The sequence below is a fragment of the Fundulus heteroclitus genome, chromosome 9 (assembly GCF_011125445.2).
Source record: "Fundulus heteroclitus isolate FHET01 chromosome 9, MU-UCD_Fhet_4.1, whole genome shotgun sequence".
Lineage (NCBI taxonomy): Eukaryota > Metazoa > Chordata > Actinopteri > Cyprinodontiformes > Fundulidae > Fundulus > Fundulus heteroclitus.
The window spans coordinates 8,959,789-8,978,725 of NC_046369.1; the positions used below are offsets into that span (position 1 = coordinate 8,959,789).

Here is an 18,937-nt window from a genome sequence, read left to right on the forward strand (position 1 = left end):
ACATTACTCATTGCTTGATTTGTGTATTAAAGTTACAATCTGATGCCTCCAGTTTAATCTTTTCTTTGTGCTTCTTAAAAAAAAAAACATCTCAGCAAATAATATCTAATTATCCTTGATTGATTTTGAGCTCTGGCTATTAAGCTCGCCCCCGTTTGCCAGATTCCACCAACTCCATGTTGAAACACTGTTAGTAGAGCTGACGTTCTTAACAGAACAAAGGGGGCCCAAATCAAATTCTGCTCAAGGCCCCATTCAACCTTTGGCCAGCCCTGATGACAGCCGTCTCAGGGTTAAAGGTAAATTGATACGTTATGTGTTCAGTGTTGAATAAAGACCGAAATCAGATAAAGGATGCTAAAATGGGTCAATACATCAAAATAGCTTTATTTGAAGTATACAAATCTAATTTACACTTAAAAAGAAGATTCTATAAAACTGTGCGCTCATAATAGTGGCAGAAAAATAACAAAGATAATGATTCAAATGCACCAAATAAGGCTTAAACCTCCTAGCACGCCCTGAGTTTAGTGGTAGGCGCGAATTAATAAGACTCCCCGGGATATTTTGGGAAGAGGGATGGCTCCTGCTGTTGTGTCGCCGTCACCAACTGCTTAGTTAGAGCATGATGGGGGGGGATGCAAGCCGTGCCACCGCTGGATGGGAACATGGAGGGGATGAGGCAGACATGAAAGTTGGCCTATTTCATGGTCAGGCTGCGGGACCCTGAATGGCAATGCATCTACTTTAATGTGACAGACAAGTCCCGAGGCAAAAAACCCCACGGAGCTGCAGCAGGCAGGCGGGCCCCAGGTAGGTATGTGGTTGACGAGTGTGACACCTTCACCGTCCCGCTGCAGCCGCCGCACGCTCCGCTGCCTCGCTTTACAGGAGCACCAAACAAACTCGCCTCTCATCCCGCCTGACGAAGCGTCCCCCCCCCCCCCACACACAACCTGTCCTCCCCCGGCGCTGCTGGGATCAGGAATCTCCTTGTAGCTGCTCGCAGAGCTTTTGCTCAGACCGCTGTAAGAGCCAGCCTTTGGGGACCCGCCTGGCGTCGAAAACCGAGGCGGCGCCCGCTGGACGCGGCGGCAGACACATCCCCTCATCGCCACGCCGCTTGCCCAATCAGGCGGAGACAGGCGGGTGTGTGTGGCAGCTTTAGAGGAGGAGGAGGAGAGAGAGGAGACAGAGGAGTGGGCCTGGAGGCACAGCGCTGCCTTCCCACATGCACTCCACAAATCAAGCGGCGCAGCTTTCCCCGACGCCTCCTGCACGCACAGGTGGAGCTGCGTGAGCGCTTGACCTCTCCATCTACTATTACTGTGGGCTGCAAAGTGCTGCGTTAAGCGCAACCTTTCTTCTATATTGGCCTATTAGGAGCCACAGGGCGCTCTGATGGAGGGAGCATCCCTATGCATGTGTGCGTCTCTGCATGCTGGTGAACATGAGCTGATCTATTGCAGCCCTGGGATGAGAAGGCCCAGGAGTTCATTAGGGCTGCAGCTCAGGAGAGCAGCCGCGGGGAGCTGCGCTGTAGCCAAGTGTTGCCAGGAGGCTGAGCTGCGCGTCCGGTGGGGGGGGGAATGGGGGGGGGGGGTTGCTGTTGATGTCCATGGCATGTTTGCTAACAGCCTGATTCCATCAAGTGGTGCAAAAGCAGCCCAGCCAAGTGCGAGGCCTGACCCTTTCCCCCCCTTCCTATTTTTAACAACACAGCACATCAGTCAAAGGTATACAGCTCAGTCAAGCATTTGTGGAGTGCCAATGATGCTAATGTTCATGCAAGTTTGTCCATTTGGGAGCAAGAGAAGATAATGAGAGATGCAAAAGCAAAAAGAGCTCCATCTGACTATCTGCAGACATGTTTGCTTATATGCCCTTTATCTTGAGGGCGAAGATCTAAAATGCTCTCTCAGTTTTCATCTTCGTACTCCCACAACCCTAGTAAATGCATCTGAGGAAGGGGAATACCACAAAAATCTTAAATGCTCTTAAAGAGACATGAAAAAAACAAAGCTCGGGGCGATCTGGTGGACATTGGAGGAGGAAAAAATATGCAGAAAATAAACAAAGCTGATAAAAGGCTGTTTTGCATAAGGGTCCAGTGAACAAATCCTATCTGCACATTGCTCACATTTGTGACAATGAAAAAAATCCTGAGAATAGTTGGGATTCATAAGAGGTAGGCATTGCACAGACACTACCCATATTTCATCATTTATTACACAGCAAAAAAAAAAAAAAAAAAAAGAAAGAAAAAAAAAAAGACTCACATGCAGGCAAAATAACGACAGGCAGGAGACGAGCCAAGCGAGCTGGGCTCCATTCCAAACAGGCATTTAGCATTTTACCTTTGCCTGGTTACAGGGCTATACATAAAACAGAGAGTTAAAGCGTTTCTTCAGTGCAGGGTCCCTCACGTTGACTTGGCCATATGGACACTGCAAGAGAAAATAACAAAATTAAAGGATGCATGTGGAGCAGCTTTTTATTCACACAGAGAATGCATGAAAAATCACTACATGTAAAAAAAAAAAAAAAAAAAAGACAGAGCAAGAGGCCATAAAGAGACACATCAGGCATCAGGACAGAACATGTGGAGCACAGGAGACGACAAAACAGGACAATAGTGCCTGGGATAAGGTCTGGAAGGAAGGAGGGGTGCGACGACACAAAGCAGGATGGGACTGAATGGACCAGAACCACGACTCATTGCAATGGTGCACAGCAGAGGTGATGTTTGCTGAAGTGTCTTTGGTCTTTACAAGGATTAATCTTGCACACAGTGTGATTAAACTAGAACAAGAGGTATATTCATTTCAGCCCTTTGCACAGTTCATTAATTAGATAGATAGATAGATAGATAGATAGATAGATAGATAGATAGATAGATAGATAGATAGATAGATAGATAGATAGATAGATAGATAGATAGATAGATAGATAGATAGATAGATAGATAGATAGATAGATAGGTCAGTTTTACGTATTTAACTGCAGGCAAATAACTTTTACACATAAAAAAGATTAGCCATCAGCTTGTAATTCTCTCTTTTGAAAGAACTCAATATTTAATGGAGTTTCCTCATTTTTCTGCTATGCCCTTAAAATTTCGGGCATAAAAAAAAAAAGTCGACAGCAGATGGAGAAACTAGAGTGATGACATGACGAAGGCCATGAGAGGCCCATCTGGCTCCATCGTGTTAACGTCACGTTTACCTGGACGACAGGAGGACTGGGCATCCAAATACACTTGAGCTGCATCTGATTTGGTCACAGCATCAATCAGTAAACATAGAGGACTAAGTCTCCACATCGTCACACTATTTCCTTATGTGATGCTGATGCTTTACAAGCATATTTATACTTTCTTTGCAGCGCTGTGACTTAGGATCCTCTTAGCTTCACCCTCAAACAGCAAAACTCTGTTCCTGATCTTCTAAGCCTTTTTTTTTTAACTCCAAACATGTTTTAATGAGATTTTACTTTATAGAAACAACTCAACGTCTTGCATTATTCTCAAAGAGAAGATGAATTCTACATGCTTTTTAAGAGCATTTACTCATCCAGAGACAGAAATGTTTGCCCATTCTTTTTCACAGAACGGCTCAAGCTCTGTTTCAAAGGCTCATTCAGGTCTGGACTTTGACTAGGCCATTTTAACACATGAATATGCTTTGACATAAGCCATATCCCATCAACTTTGACCACCAACCCTGACCTGTTTAGTTTTGGCTTTTCTGAGCAGAACAGGTACTTCCACCCGATTTCTGCGTCCCCTACATGGCTTGTTGTCTCCTCTCAACAATGGCTTTCTTCTTGCCACTCCTCCAAAAAGGCCATATTTGCAAAGTGCATGTCTTTACAGTTGTCCTGACATAAGATTCGCCCACCTGAGAGGTGGATCTCTGCAGCTCATGCAGCCTTATTACAGACTGCTTGGCTGCTTCTGTAGTTGATGCTCTCCCTGCCTGGACTGTGACAGTTGTAGCGCATTTGCAGGATGCCTCTGAGAGAGGAGCCTGTTGAAGCTTTTACTCATTCCACAGTTTGTGAATCTCCTTTGAGCACCTTTTGTGCAACACCTTTTCCTTCCACTTAATTTTCCAGTAATAGGCTTGGAGTCAGCACTCTGAGCATTCTTTAGTATGCTCAGAGTGCATACTCTGTGGCTTATGGAGGATAAGCCACATTTTGTGGCTTATCCTCCATGTAGAGGGTAAAAATGTCAATCTGCTGGACAACTGTCAAGTCAGCAGGCTTATTCCCGATGACTGTTAAAAAAAAAACATAAAAAAAATCTTTTAATTGCTTATGTAATGAACAATAAGTTTGCATTTTATTAGTTTTAAGCCATAATCAGCCAAATTAAAAATGCAAAAGACCTCAAACATCTCTGTGTGTAGCCAATCTATCGATGATTTTCACAATTTGAAATATACAAATAAGTAACATTTTTGATTATGTTCTAATTTACTGAAATCCCTGATGTCGCCAGTGAACCAAGAAGCACAGAGGACCAAAGGGAGCAGCAACACAATGGGGCGATAAAGAAGACGAAATGTGCACGGGAGTACCAGCGAATCCAAAGGACGACACAACCTGGTGACAACAAAAACAAAGAAGACTAAAGAGCTCACATGTCTGCAGGCGCTGCCGCAGCATTTCCCTCTCTGAAGGTGTGCATACTCTGTGAACACCTTATACCCACTGGAAGGGTCCACATACATCTGCTTCTTTGCCTGAACATAATGGAGATATTATTATTTAATTAGCATGACAAACAAGCATGCATGCTGGCGTGTGACCCCTGCGTACATAACTACATACAGCACATTTAATTAAGAGTAAGGTAAACGCAGTAAATACTGAACGCACTGATCCTGGGTACGGGCGTGCACGCGCTAACAGATTGGCTCAGGTCAAGGTAAAAAGGAAAAGGCTGACCTCTGTGCATAGAAACAGATGTAAAACAGCCTAATTCTCACGACGTCGCTAATTAATTTGTGCCGTTATTTTTGCGCGCGTCCGCAGGTGAGCGATTAATCAACCGCGTTCCCCCTTAAATAAGCACTTTTTAAAGAGTCTATTTAGACTCATTGGGCATTCCTGAGCGGCCACGCGAAACAGCTTTCGTGGGCGAGACACGCTGGACTTCTCTGCCGTGCTCGGGGAAGTTAGAGAACGTCATCTCTCAGTCTGTTTCAAACTAAGAGCGCACTAGTTGGTGAGCTTTGACAGCTCACAAAAGCAAAAAAAAGCCCCGGGCCTTTGGGTGACACGGCCTGTCATTTCACATGGCTGTGCAGGGCCGCGTAGTGAAGCTGGCACACCCGGACACCCCCCCACCCACCCACGGTAGTGTGCTTTTCCCACCCAGGTCCTACCGCTCTCCTCAGGTCGCGGCCAACTTGCCTCAACTTCATCCTCACTCCGAAGCACAATATTTTCAACAGACACGCCTAAAGGCACGCAGACGACACCTTTGCGCCGCTGTCACCGGGCCAGAGCTCAGCGCCTCTGTTTGATGGAGGAGCAAGTCGGAGCTGGTGAATATGAGCGATCTGACAAAAACAATTACCGCTACTGGGTGGGTTAGCAACAGGATAATATCGATTAGACATAAACCAGTCACATTGGCTTTTTTGTCTTCTGTGGGATAATGCAAACTAAAAAAATTAAGTTTTGGAGACAGACAACTTGTGGACACATGGTTTTAATTTTTTTTGAGAACTGGAATCTGCAGAGTGTGTCCTGCATATGTATTCAACCCCACTGAGTCAATAATTTGTAGAACCACCTTTCACTACAATCACAGCTTCAAGTCTTTTAGCTTGTCACCCCTCCAGCTTTGAACACTTGTTGAAAATCTTTTCAATTAAATTTTATTTATATAGCGCTATTTCACAACACGTTGTCTCAAGCGACTTTACAAAGTCTAATTTAATCAAATTCTCCAGATTGGGTCAAAAAGTTTCCTATCTAAGGAAACCCAGCAGGTTGCATCAAATCTTGACAAGCAGCATTCACTCCTCCTAAAAGAGCGTAGAGCCACAGTGGACAGTCGTCTGCATTGTCGATGGCTTTGTAGCAATCCCTCATACTGAGCATGCATGAAGCGACAGTGGAGAGGAAAACTCCCCTTTAACAGGAAGGAAAACCTCCAGCAGAACCAGGCTCAGTGTGAACAGCCATCTGCCTCGACCGACTGGAGATTAGAGAAGACAGAGCAGAGACACAAAAGCACAGAAGCACACATCAAATTAGGAATCCTTTCTATGTTAAACGGTAACGGCAGATGATCTGCCCCCCTGGACCTACTATGAAGAGAAAAATGACAGAACAAAAAGTTAAAAGTTGAAACAACAAGCAATGCAAATTGGAGAACAGTAGGAGAAATCAGCAGAGTGAGAGAAATAAACCCTGATGTCCTCCAGCATCACTCCTATAGCAGCATAACTATAGAGGTAGCTCAGGGTAACATGAGCCTTTCTAACTATAAGCTTTGTCAAAAAGGAAAGTTTTAAGGCTTGTCTTGAAAAATAGTTCAATCTCAGCTTGAGATAAGATAAGGCAGATTGTTTATTAGAATTGTTTAGTGGCTATGTTTTCTTTTATTTGGCCAGGAATTAGCCAGGAAACAGAGACACACAAGACAAACAACCACAAACACACTCTTAAATAAGGACAATTTAAAGACCAATTAACCTAACAGTCATGTTTTTGGACTGTGGTAGTAAGCCAGAGTACCCAGAGAGAACCCAGAGAAGCACGGGGAGAATATCCGAACTTCATACAGAAAGATCTCTTGTGGGTTTTGAAGCCAAAACCTTCTTGCTGCAAGGCAACGGTGCAGTTTTTTTTTATTTTATTTACCTGAATATTTGTTATTTAACTGGATCCAATTCTATTCAATCAGAAATCTTTTTTTAATTTTTTTTAATTTAAGGCTTATTCCTGACCAGCATTTAGGATACTTTAGTTAACCAAACCACTGAGCACTTCCATTAAATGATCATGTAATATTTGACCAGATGTAATAAATTGGTAAGAGCAATAATGTGTACTAACCAGAGGTGGGACCAAGTCACTGTTTTGCAGATCCCAAGTAAATCTCAAGTCTTTATCCTCAAGTCCTGAGTCAAGTCCCAAGTCAAAACAGGTAAGTTATTTCTAAAGTCAAGTCCCAAGTCTTGAATTATGAATTTCAAGTTGTTTTGAGTCTTTAACAATGTTGAAATACATGTTAAATGTAAATAACAGAGCATGTGTTCTTTTTGAATTAGTATTTTATCACAAAACTTAATGAAACCAATGCAACTGACCTTACAAAACAGTAAAATTAAACTTCGCTTTAAGAGCAGTCCTCCTTTGCACAAAATTTTTCCAGAATATTCAGTGAAAAATGCAAGAGCAGAACTTCATATTCAGACCCAAATGAAATTAATCGTGGGAGCATCTTTGTCCTTAACTTCATTTTTTTTTCCTTTAAAAAAAACAAAAACAAAAACACAATCTGGTTCATTTGATTGGCTGTGCTGGAGCTCACGCAAACATACGAACAGAGTTAGAAAACAGAGAGACGGTCTGCATTTGTCGATATTGAGTGAGTGAAATTAATTAATGTTGCTTTTTAAATCATAGCTTTAGATTTTGTGTAAAATATCAAGTCGTTTCAAGCAAACAGGTTCAAGTCCAATTCAAGTCTTCAGTCACTGGTATTAAAGGGAGTCTCTCAACACTTTTTCAAATCAAGTCTAAAGTCATAAAATCAGTTACTTAAGTCTGACTCGAGTACAAGTCATGTGACTCAAGTCCCCGCCTCTGGTACTAACTAACTAAACTTGCCCACTCCCTGGACTAAACTGAGGTGCAGTGATACTAATACTATTGAAAACTAAAGGAGACTTCTGTCTCCTTTAGTTTTCTTCTGTAGCTCCAAGTCTCCTGAACTCAGTCTGACTCTGACATCAGCTGACTCAGTGATTTATTTTAAAGGTCACCTAAGAGCACATCTTCTTAAATCTGCTTTCGTTTAATTTTTTGCGTTTTATCTCTGTTGTAAAGCACTTTGTGATTTTTATCTTGGGAGGTGCTGTATAAATAAAGTTTTACTTACCAATTACCCACTAAACTAACTAACTAAAGCATGTTCTGGTGGACCATTCTTCTGTATATTGTTCTTGCACACTGTTTCTCTCCTGCACTGTTTCATCTGATCACTGCTGCACTTTACATTGTAATGTCGCCATATTCCACCTGCAATCCCATTACACTGTCGTAAGCTGTATGCAACGAAATTTCGTCTTGTACGCACTCTGTACATACAAAATGACAATAAAGTTGTCTAAGTGTTCTCGTGTTTGCTGGGGTTTATCTGGCGGACAGCAGCTTTCTGCAGGGCTCCTGGTACCTCACACGCCTCCCTGTGGACTCTGTGGATGCTCATCTCCTCCTCTGTCAGCCTCCGGGCCGCCGGCGGGTCGCAGGGAGCCGCGGCGCTCCTGTCCTCCCTGTCCTGCAGGCTCCAGCTGCTCCTCTTTTCCTCGGAGCTCCTCTCCGCAGACATCTGAACGACCCGTTTGTGGAGCCGGACCTGGAGCAGAACCAACCTGCGGAGAAAGGCGCCGCTCGGCAGGTTTCTGTGGAACATGCTGGAGTGGAAACCCGGCTCCCCGTCATCTAGAGGCGCTGCAAACGCAGAGGAGACCGCTGACATCGAACAAAGATCGTCTCGGCGACATGTTTACTTTCTGCCACCTCCTCCCATGTTTCCCCGCACAGTCGCGTGTTTTACTTCCTGGTTGTACCACCTGGTTCTCCGGTGTCACGTGGCGATTTTAACTACCGGACTACACAGCGCCTCTGCTGTCCCAAGGCTGCTACTATGGGCTCCGTTATTTTACTTTATTACAGTTTTTATAGATTGCTTTGACCTGTTTGAAGAAACTGGTAACCTCTAAGTTTTCAGCATCACCATCTCTGCAGAGCAAAAGACACTTCTTGCAAATGAGTTAACCCATTTTCATTGGTTTGACACATTTTCCCCACCCTTTTGCAAAACAGTTAACACAGATGTCATTCATGCTGTCCAAACTTCATTGCTTTAGCTGTGGTGGCAAAACAGAAACTATATGTTCCAAGCTCTTAGAAACTTCTTGGTTGGAATGAAATCACTGAAGCACCTGATTGACACCTGTTTACACAATTTTTCAATTTGCAGTCAGTTTGCAGGCTTTACGTAAAAGGTGTCATGTTGTGTGTTGTTCTTTGCAAGCATGAATGGTCAACGTAAGGCAGATGAGAGTCAGAGTAAGAGGTAGATGGGTCAGGGGAAGAAGATTATGAGGAAGAGGAATCCATGTGTGGGGTGGCAGTGTAGCTGGAATGGCTCAAGTTACAGATGAAATTTGGGCAACTGTGATTGATCATGTTGTAAATCATGGCCTTTCACTTAGAGGTGCAGGACAAAGAGTCCAAACTTTTCTCAATAGAAACACGGTTGCATCCATGGTAAGAGTTTTTTGACGGGACAACAGGTATTGCTGCTATACAGTATATACAGATGCATCTCTATCTATTCCTATAGAGGGAGTTCTTCAGTGCATGGCGATGGAAGGTATATGATCACCGCCCCTATGAGCAGATGCCCTTGCTCAATGCAATGTCTGCTGCTGCACAAGATGTAGATGCAGAGGCATGTCAAGGATGGATCAGGCATGCAAGAAAATGTTTTCCTAGGTGCAAGGGAAAATATTGAATGTGACGTAGATGAGGCCATGTGGTCTATTCGTCAGGACAGAATGGACCAGAAGGAACAAACAGCTCTAGTATTTTCTGTTGGAATCTTTCATTTTTTTTGGAATATTTCATTTGTTTATCTGAAAAAAAAAGAATGAAGAATCAATAAAATTTGCATCACAACATATTTGCTTCTGGATCCATTTTTTGCAAAAAGGCAAATTTCATTATAAATTACACTGCCATGTAAGCTGCGTACAGTCTTTGGCTAAAATGAACCAGCAATGCTGCACTGATTCACATTGAGTGTGGTGTTTTGTATTTTGTTGCCCCTTGTGTAACGAATGATTGGAAGGGCTCAAACATTTGTGTGCAAGTTGTGTTGTTTGAGGGCAAAATGTGCTTTTGGATCATATGTTAAATGTTTTGGCAGAGTTGGAGCCTTTTGCAAACAAAATGTTTAATTTTGACCATTGGTGCCACTGTTTGGGCCTCTGCGTTAACTGTTTTGAAAAATGTGGGTTTTGAGTTGACTGCTGCGTCAAAGCAATCAATAAAAACTGTAGTAAGGAGAACAAGCCGGAAGGCGTGTCTCAGTAATTCAGCTAAAAGTAATGGACTTCGTTGATTTAGTTAAAATAAGTGAGATTCATGCATCACATAGACGCTCTAAATAAAAAGTGATACATATCAAGTACTCTAATCGTTTCAATGATTAAGGATTACAGTTATTGAAAACTACTAAATTCTAACTTTGCATCTTGTTGGTAATAATATCTTCACAACAGAAATGTTGTGTTTTTCATGTTATAGTAGGGCTGGATGATAATTCAATAACAATATATATCGACCAATAGACGTATATCGATGATAGGGGAAAAAAGGGTCAATTAAAAAGTTCAGTATAATAACAGATTTCCTTCCTTTTGCATTCTAGGCATTTAGGTTAATATTACAGTCGTTACATCTTCCCAGCCAATCACAACACAGACTTAGGAACGCCCTGTCACCAAGCTCCGCCCCCTTCAAAGAGTTCAGAGAGCACGCCCTCTTCTTGCAGTTTTGATAAAAAGTTGGTTGAATCAAGGTATCAGTTTGAATTCAGTGTTTGTGTGTTCTGTATCTAAAATAGGTCGCCAAGCAACAGCATAAAATGGCCAGGGCTGCACTTAAATTATGTTTTGAATTTGTTGATTAGTTTCAATATCGATCAATATGATTTCTATTTTATCGATATGTTTTTTTTTTTTTCTATGTCGTCCAGCCCTGTGTTGTAGTCCACACAATCATGGGGAACGCAGCTGACCCGGCAGCCACAAAGAGACACAGCTGAAAAGGCTCGCTGTTCACACAATGTTGTGTCCGAGCACATTCATAGAAAGTTGAGTGGAAGGAAGAAGTGTGCTAGAAAAAAAAATAGCTTGGAGCGGATTGTGAGATAAATTGATTTGGGAATGATTCACAAGCTGGCTCTTCAAAGGGTGCTGTTTCCAAGAAAGTTAAATGGAAGCAAAAAGTGTGCAAGAAAAGATTGGTTGTTGTGGCGGTGGTGGAGATGGGCACAACGGCACCAGGGTCAGTGCCAGAAACAGCTAAAGAGAGAAGGGACTGGACTGTTGCTCAGTGGTCCTAAATTCTCTTCTCAGATTAAATCAAATTTTGCAGTTCATTTAAAAATCAAGGTCTCAGAGTCTGTAAGAAAAGTGGAGCATAGAAGAACCCAGATTGCTGATGCTGTTTCTTTAGCCCCATTTTCTAACACATTTTCTCCTTCCACTTAATTTCCTATTATTATGCTTAGAGACAACATTCTGTGGCCAATTAGCTTCTTTTCCAACAATGTTTTGCAGCCTATTCTCATTGTGGAGGGTGTCAGCAACAGGTTGCTGAACAATTGCTTCCAAGAGAGTGTTAGTTAATTTGATGAAAGAAACAGTTCAAGGTTTATGTATCTGTATCTTTCAGATCATTCAACAGAAATCAGCTATCATTAAATGTAAAAAAATAAATCTAACTTCATGTTATTCACTGGTAACAAAAAAATATAACAGGGAAGAGTATAATGGGTTTTTTTATCAACAATGATAAACCAAACAAAGTTTCATTAACTTGTTTTTTAGGTGTTTTCCAAGGGGGTTGTTTTGGTCTGCAAAAATAATGAATAAGTATTCGGTATTATTCTTCAAAAATGAAGGGACTTTGCACCAAACTCCATATCCTTGTGTTAGAGTGTCATTCATCCTTATTTAACATATTCTAATATTGTTTGGGTGAGAACATTTCCATCATATCTGAGTAAAATCCTGCTGCTTCAGAAGCGATTCTTTATATTAGCAATTTATTCTGGAACAGAAGCATCGAGTGCTCCTTTATTTTCTAAACTGAAATGAATGAATATATTTAAAAATAACATTTGGCAAACTTGTACTTTTGTCTATAAAAAGATGTGTGATAGTGGAATTTACCACTATTTACAATTCTTCATTTCATACTTACTCAAGTAGACAGGCTAAGAATCTCCATCAAACATCTTGTAGAACCTTCGTCTCATTGTCGGCATGACACATTTTTATAAAAATGCTTTACCGTTAAAATATCTTTAGGATTCTGAAAATGTTAATGTTTTTTCTAGTGCTTGATTGATACAACTGATTTATATTTCATGTTTATGTATTGTTCATACACTGTATATCTCTATTATTTATATACTTGGTCTATTTCATGTAAAGCAGTAGTGGTTTCTACCATGCCATCACAATTATTTATTACCTTTAGGCTTTTAATATCGCATAGTTTTTGTTTTTTTCCATTGTATGTTGTGCAAATTAAACTAAACTCAACAGTCTTTCTATTATTGTGCAGACATGACGTGTAATTTTTTTTAGATTTATGCAACATCATAATTTTCAGGCAAAAACAACTGAAGCTGTGTTTTTATTAGCTGTAAGCCATAATAATCTAATTTAACAGTAATATATCCCTCTGTGTAATCATTCTATATATGAGTTCAAATATTTATGTATTGAATTACCAAAAAAACTAACTTGCGCTTATGCAATTTATTGTAATATTTCACTTTACAATAATTTATATAAAGTCATACATGCTAATATGCTGTGGGGAAAAAATAATGGCAGGATATATATTATGAAATTTCATATGATTACTTTTAAATAATGCAATATTACAGGTTTTAAATAAGTTAAGAAATCCTTTATTGTCCACCAATGAGGACATTCATTGAATTACATTCACACGGTTTTATTATGTTTAGATGTGAAGCAGTTGGTAGTTTTCAAACAAATTCAAGGCATTTTTTAGGAGTTCGGCTTGTATCTATGAGCTCATCTCCTTCCATGCTCTCAGAAGCACTGCAACAATGTCTTAAAAAGGGCCTCATGTATTTCCCAGGTTCTGCTTTGAACAGCACGGTTTCTAACAAAGAAGACGCTTCTGCCAAAACTGCTGACGGAGTTTTCAGTGCACCTTTAACATCGCGCTTTGAACATTTTGTCAGTCCCACCACTCTGTCGGTGCAGGGCGGTTAACCACGACTCCATGAAAGAGCTTCAGCGGCTTCGCTTTCCCACACCACAAAGAGGCATCTTCTCTCTGTGAAATATTAAAGCAACACAGCGACTTGGAGTTGGCCCTGCAAGGTTGATGAGTGGACGTTAATGAGTCCTTCCAAGGTTACCCACCGCTGTAAGCCACAGCTGATTATGTGTGTGCTCAGAACTATGGATAATGAAACCTGACAAGTGTCTTTTGACTGACATTGTGCGGTCAATTCACCCTCAGACAAATTAAAACACCGCTGGTAAAAAAATTAATTTGCATGCAGATTATTCGGCATGGTCAATATTACAAAGAAGACGATTTATAGGTTAGGCAGATACATCCTAACCACTTGTTATGGAGAGGTTCTGCAGCCCACATCAATGTCGTACAGAGTGTTAAAAAACAACCAGAGAAGATTACTGACAACATGAAGCAATTAGACGTTTGCAAATGCAACTGACTCTAGAATCAGTACATCACTGGCTAATACATTTGCCCCAGTATGCTTTTATTCAAATCTAGAATGATATTTTAAATATTTTAAAGGTAAACTTTAGATAATATATAGGTAAACTTTTTGTTTTAAATTGGTCCATAATCATTGTCTGAGACCCTAATGATTAGAAAAACGCACCATTACCCTTTTGTCTTATAAATTCCCCTAACACTGATTCCCTAAAATAACAGTTTCACTTCCATTTTATCAGTTAAGTCAAGATCCTTGAAATAAACAATAATTTTGCTTGTTTGTTTGTTTGTTCTTCAATTTGTTCCTTTCTCTCATCCCTACGTCAGAAAAACATCTCTGCCGCTATAATTTCACGTGGATGTCTGACACAGCATGCCCCAATCTGCTGCCACTTAATTACCTTGCAGCCAGCCTGCAGAAATCTGGCTCTGAGCCAGATAACCTCTCCGCTGAAGAGTTAGGCGTAAACCATGGGATTATATCTGCAAAAGAATATGCAGATTAAACGATGCAACGTTTTGCATAATGAAAGTCGATATTCTATTAATTTAAATTACGTAGTCCCAGGTTACATCATAAAAACACTTTATAATGCAAGCATATTCAGTTCATAGTTTTAAATTCAATTTAAAACAATTTCATTCCAGCACAATCCCATCAGATCCAAATATAATACAATTAAATCTGACGCCAAAATCCAATTTAGGGAATGGTCGTACAACTAGGTCTGGCACAAACAGACTCCTGCTAATGGCTGCCTTCAAAAGCTGCTATGGACAGAGATCTTTTTTATGTGTTTACTAAAGCCTGAAATGGCATTCCCTAGCGCATAAGGAGTATCTCCACAACAACACATGTTAAAAAGTCCAACGCTGCCTCTTAATGCTGCTTCCCTTTATAGTGTACTATATTTATATGACTGTTGTTCTGTATACATTGATGATATGATGTATGTTTGTGCTTCATGTTCTGCAGGAATCTGCTGAAAAACAGTGTTTCATACTGAGTCAGGCCTAATTATTTTAATATTTTCCCTTTTTTAAAAACTCAAATAAATAAATACAGTCAGTTGGCCGTGTAACAGCATCTGATCATATCGGGTCCACAACTTTTGCAGCAATTCTTCATCCACAGCAAGTGTGTGGTGGCAATGACCTGTTCAAATTTAACAGATGGAAACCTACTGTGGAGTTAAGATTAATATGATTTATCATCTGTTACCGCCGGCTAGAAGTTAAAAGGACAGAGATGAGATGAAAAAAAAAAAACACAGAAGCAACAGGAGTACTTTGTATGAGTTCACAAAGTTGCTCCTTAAACGGCTTCATCCTTTAAAAAAACACAGCTGAATACAGCAGCACTGGGCCAAGAATACTTTCTATGGAAGAAAAAAACAAGCAAACAAAATTAATGGCACCAGCAGCACTAGAAATAGCTTCCTCTGGCAAAAGCTGAACTAAATGCATGAACCACAGGGTCAGGAGTACTTTCTGTAGGCAAAGAAACAAATAGATAATTAATGCCACTGATAGCTATTTAAATGGATGTAGTCAAATAAAAAGAATAAAAAAATTGGGTCAGGGATACTGTCAATAGAAGAAGACAGAAACAAAAAGAGGGTAAATGGCGGCAATACCAACATGCACAACTTTGTCCTGGCAGAGAGATAGTTAAACACAAAAATGCTGAGCCAGGAGGGCTTTTTGTGAGTCAAAACAAAGAGTACATTTGGCAGCAACAGCCCCATAAAGGCTTGGGCCTGAGAGAAGCACACCTTAACATGGAATATTTGCCCTCGGAGTACTTTCTATGGGAAAAACAGAGAGTAGACAAAGTCATTGGTAGTTATTGCTCCGTAATTCACTTAATATAGGGGGAAAAAACAGCTAAGCACAAAGGCAGTGGATCAATAGTACATTCTATAAGACAAAAACTAAGACAGAGTGCATGAAGTTAATGGCACCATTAGCTCTGTAAGTGGATGTGCGCTATATGAGAACAGCTAAACACAGGCACAAAGGAAGTTCTTAAGGAATAAAAAAACAAAGAAAGTAAACAAGATAAAAAAGGCTACAGCCCCGTTAAGGTAAATGAATGAAAGAACACATGAGCACAAGGTTATGATTCACAACATTCAAAGCATATTTTATTCTAACTCAAAGGTCAACTGCAGTAACTCTGCATGGACGCCGTGTTTGGAGGCTTGAAAAGCTGCACTGAGAATTGAGAGTTAGCTGGTTTAGGAGAACTGTGTTGAACGGAGTGCTGCAATAAACTTTTTAGCACAAATTTAAAGTGCTGATGCATGTTAACAGTTTGTTGATCGAAAAACAGATCAAACTGAGTTATTCTCAGCTGCTTCTGCTTTTGTTGCAAACATCAAGCCCCGCTGTCTACCATGGTTGCTGTTTAGGGGCCACGCTCTCTTGACACATTGTAATTATGCAGGAGAAAGTCAAGGAAGCGTGCCAGCGTCCGACACACTTCCTTGTTGCACCACAGTTGGATCAGCTTCCCTCTGAGCACCACTGCTGTTGAGGGCACAAAGCTTTGCCAAAGGACACGTCAGCGGTGGTGTTGATGGGGCAAACACTGTTCAACGGATTCATTTCCTTGCCTCGGTCCGGATTTGCATTGAGCATCACTTTTTTTAAAAAAAATGCCAGTTTCTATTGCTTGAGAAACAACCTGTTTTCTTGTGTGTCAGTCTGTGGTGACACCCACGCTTGCAGTAAGCTGCTAACGCCACACGCGCAACATGACATTATGGCAAGAAGGTTTTTTAAAATGAAAAAAAAGGCCAAAACTCACGAATGCATGAAGAATTTTGACAGAGAGTGTTGTTCAAAGTCCTTTAAATTGACTAAAACAGTTGTCCTTGTAGTCAGTGTTAGATTTGCAACGCATAAATATCAGATTGAATGACACTGGTTTGCATTTTAAAACACTTGTTCCAGCTAAGGTTGATGCAACAATGTCAGGCAACACATAATCTACTAATATTTACTTCCTTCTGATACGCCACATTATTTATTCAGTGTTTTATAAAGGCTGTTATCTAAAAATAAATTGTAAATGGCTCGTACTTGTACAGCACTTTAACTAGTCTGACACCCCGTCAGGGTGTCATTCACACCCTGACGGTGGTGAGCTATGTTAGTAGCCACAGCTGCCCTGGGGCAGACTGACAGCGGCGAGGCTGCCGTACATCGGCACCACCAGACCATCTGACCACCGCCAGTAAAATGGAGAGCTAATGACCAAAATGGTCATTGGGTGTCCTTAATCATTTTATCATTAATCAGTTTTACTTTATTCTTAGTAAAGAAGAAGAGCAATATCTGCAACAACAAAAAACAAACAAACACACACAAAACAGCACTCAATCTAAACCTTTTCTTTTAGGGGTAGTCCAGATGGAGGACAGAAGCTTTACCAAACAAGTGGCTTCTTACACTGCAAGGAAATCAGGCCACCACCATGAAGTAATATTTTGTTCAACAATTATTCTTTTGTAGATTGTTTAAAAAAATTCTGGATTGAGGTATTTTGCAATTTTGGAATGGCAGTCTCATGGACCCTGGCATAATTATTCAGATACTTTATACACCATGAAAATAATGGAGTGGAGGTCCTGCAGTGAGGATGCTTTTCATCACAATGTTTCAAACAGCTGTTTTAGATCAGCAGTTTCCAACATTTGGACTCGGGAGCCTATTGTGACATACCGACTGGGCGGGTCTAGAAATAACACTCCGTTCTAAGTACTGCCATAAGTATTCAAAAAAAAAAAAATTCCTTATTACCTCTGTTTGTGCATTTTAAAACCAGCCATCACTTGTGTGGAAGCTGTAAAGTTTGAGACTCTCCGTTCTGTGATTATGACAATAGAGACATCATTACCGTTGGCATCAAATCGTGGTGGACATCGACACAGTTGTTAGCACTGTTGCCTAGCAGCAGGAAGGCCCTGGATTATTTGTGGAGCTTGCATTTTCTCCCAGTGTATGTGTGTTGTTGTTTTTCCTGGTTACTCAGGCTTCTTCCTATCATCCAAAAACATGCATGTCAGGTTAATGGGCCGCTCCAAACTTTCTGTAGGCCTCTGTGTGTGTGTGTGTGTGTGTGTGTGTGTGTGTGTGTGTGTGTGTGTGTGTGTGTGTGTGTGTGTGTGTGTGTGTGTGTGTGTGTGTGTGGGTGGGTGGATGGTTGCTTGTCTCACACACTGACTGAAGGAGATTTCATGGGTTTTTGTAAGGGGTGGCCAGATAGGGCCACTAATAGTCTTGTGGTGGCACACCAAAACAAAAAGCCATGACAGAATTTCAGGAGTTGTGTGGTGGGTATGTTGCTGTAGCGGAACTCAAAATGTATCACTAATTTTTTTAAAAATAATTTCCTGTTTCAAAAGGGAAGACTTTCACAGGCGGGGGACTAGGGAGCATGTTTTAAATCGATGCAATGATATTAGTGGTGGTGGGTCTTCAGGAGGATCCAGCAGATTTAAAGGTCCCCCGAACCTCCCTGGTGCTGCCTGCCTGCAAGGATTAACTGTGTACAGAAAATGTATGGGTCATATAAGAAATTACGAGTATACATTGGTCAAAGAGGATGACTCCAATTATTTCATAACAAGCTCCATGTGAAAGTATAACTTTCATTATATGTTTGCATTAATAAAATTTGGACAATACTCTTGAAGCTACGTGCGCTGTCTCAAAAAAGGAATGTATAATTTCGACAATTTAGGTAAGGATCTGTTAAGTTAAACAGATGAATAAAGTTTAAATAGAAATCTTGAAATATGCTACACTAATTCAAAGATTAGAAGTTAAGGCTTGATCATTTATGGATTTAGTGGTTTGTGTACTGTCAGCGCTAGTCGGCCGCTGTAACGTTTGGGACTATATGTCTGGAAGCATAACAGTCTAAAACCATTACATTGCTATTGATTATGCAAACTGTAAAAACAATATTGTTCTGATCTGATTGAGTACACTCGCTGGCAATTTTAATATATACAGCTTACTCATACCAGCTCAGACCCTCATTCCTTTAAAAGTGATTTAATCCTTTGTAACATTGGCCATTGTTTCGGGATTCTAATTCATTCATGATAGAACCATCATTAGTTGCTGCAGGCTTGTCAGCTGCAGATCC

General features: G+C 40.8%; 1 protein-coding gene across 1 annotated transcript; it reads right to left on the bottom strand.

The window, feature by feature from the left end:
- Positions 1 to 366: 366 nt before the first annotated feature.
- On the bottom strand, positions 367 to 8,833 carry c9h1orf53 (chromosome 9 C1orf53 homolog). The gene is made up of 3 exons (XM_012853607.3): positions 8,420 to 8,833; positions 4,647 to 4,748; positions 367 to 2,447 (listed from the first exon to the last, which is right to left on the bottom strand). Exons 1-3 carry the CDS (start codon positions 8,723 to 8,725, stop codon positions 2,376 to 2,378), a joined length of 480 nt encoding a protein of 159 aa, XP_012709061.2. The 5' UTR covers positions 8,726 to 8,833; the 3' UTR covers positions 367 to 2,375.
- Positions 8,834 to 18,937: the final 10,104 nt, after the last annotated feature.

Bases quoted from the DNA above. Each gene is read 5' to 3' on its own strand.
- c9h1orf53 (XM_012853607.3), bottom strand. From the start codon at position 8,725: ATGTCAGCGGTCTCCTCTGCGTTTGCAGCGCCTCTAGATGACGGGGAG. The intron at 4,749-8,419 runs GTACCAGGAGCC...CATTATGTTCAG, and splicing joins TCCACAGGGAGGCGTGTGAG to GCAAAGAAGCAGATGTATGT. The intron at 2,448-4,646 runs GTGAGCTCTTTA...TTTCTCTTGCAG, and splicing joins GCGGCAGCGCCTGCAGACAT to TGTCCATATGGCCAAGTCAA.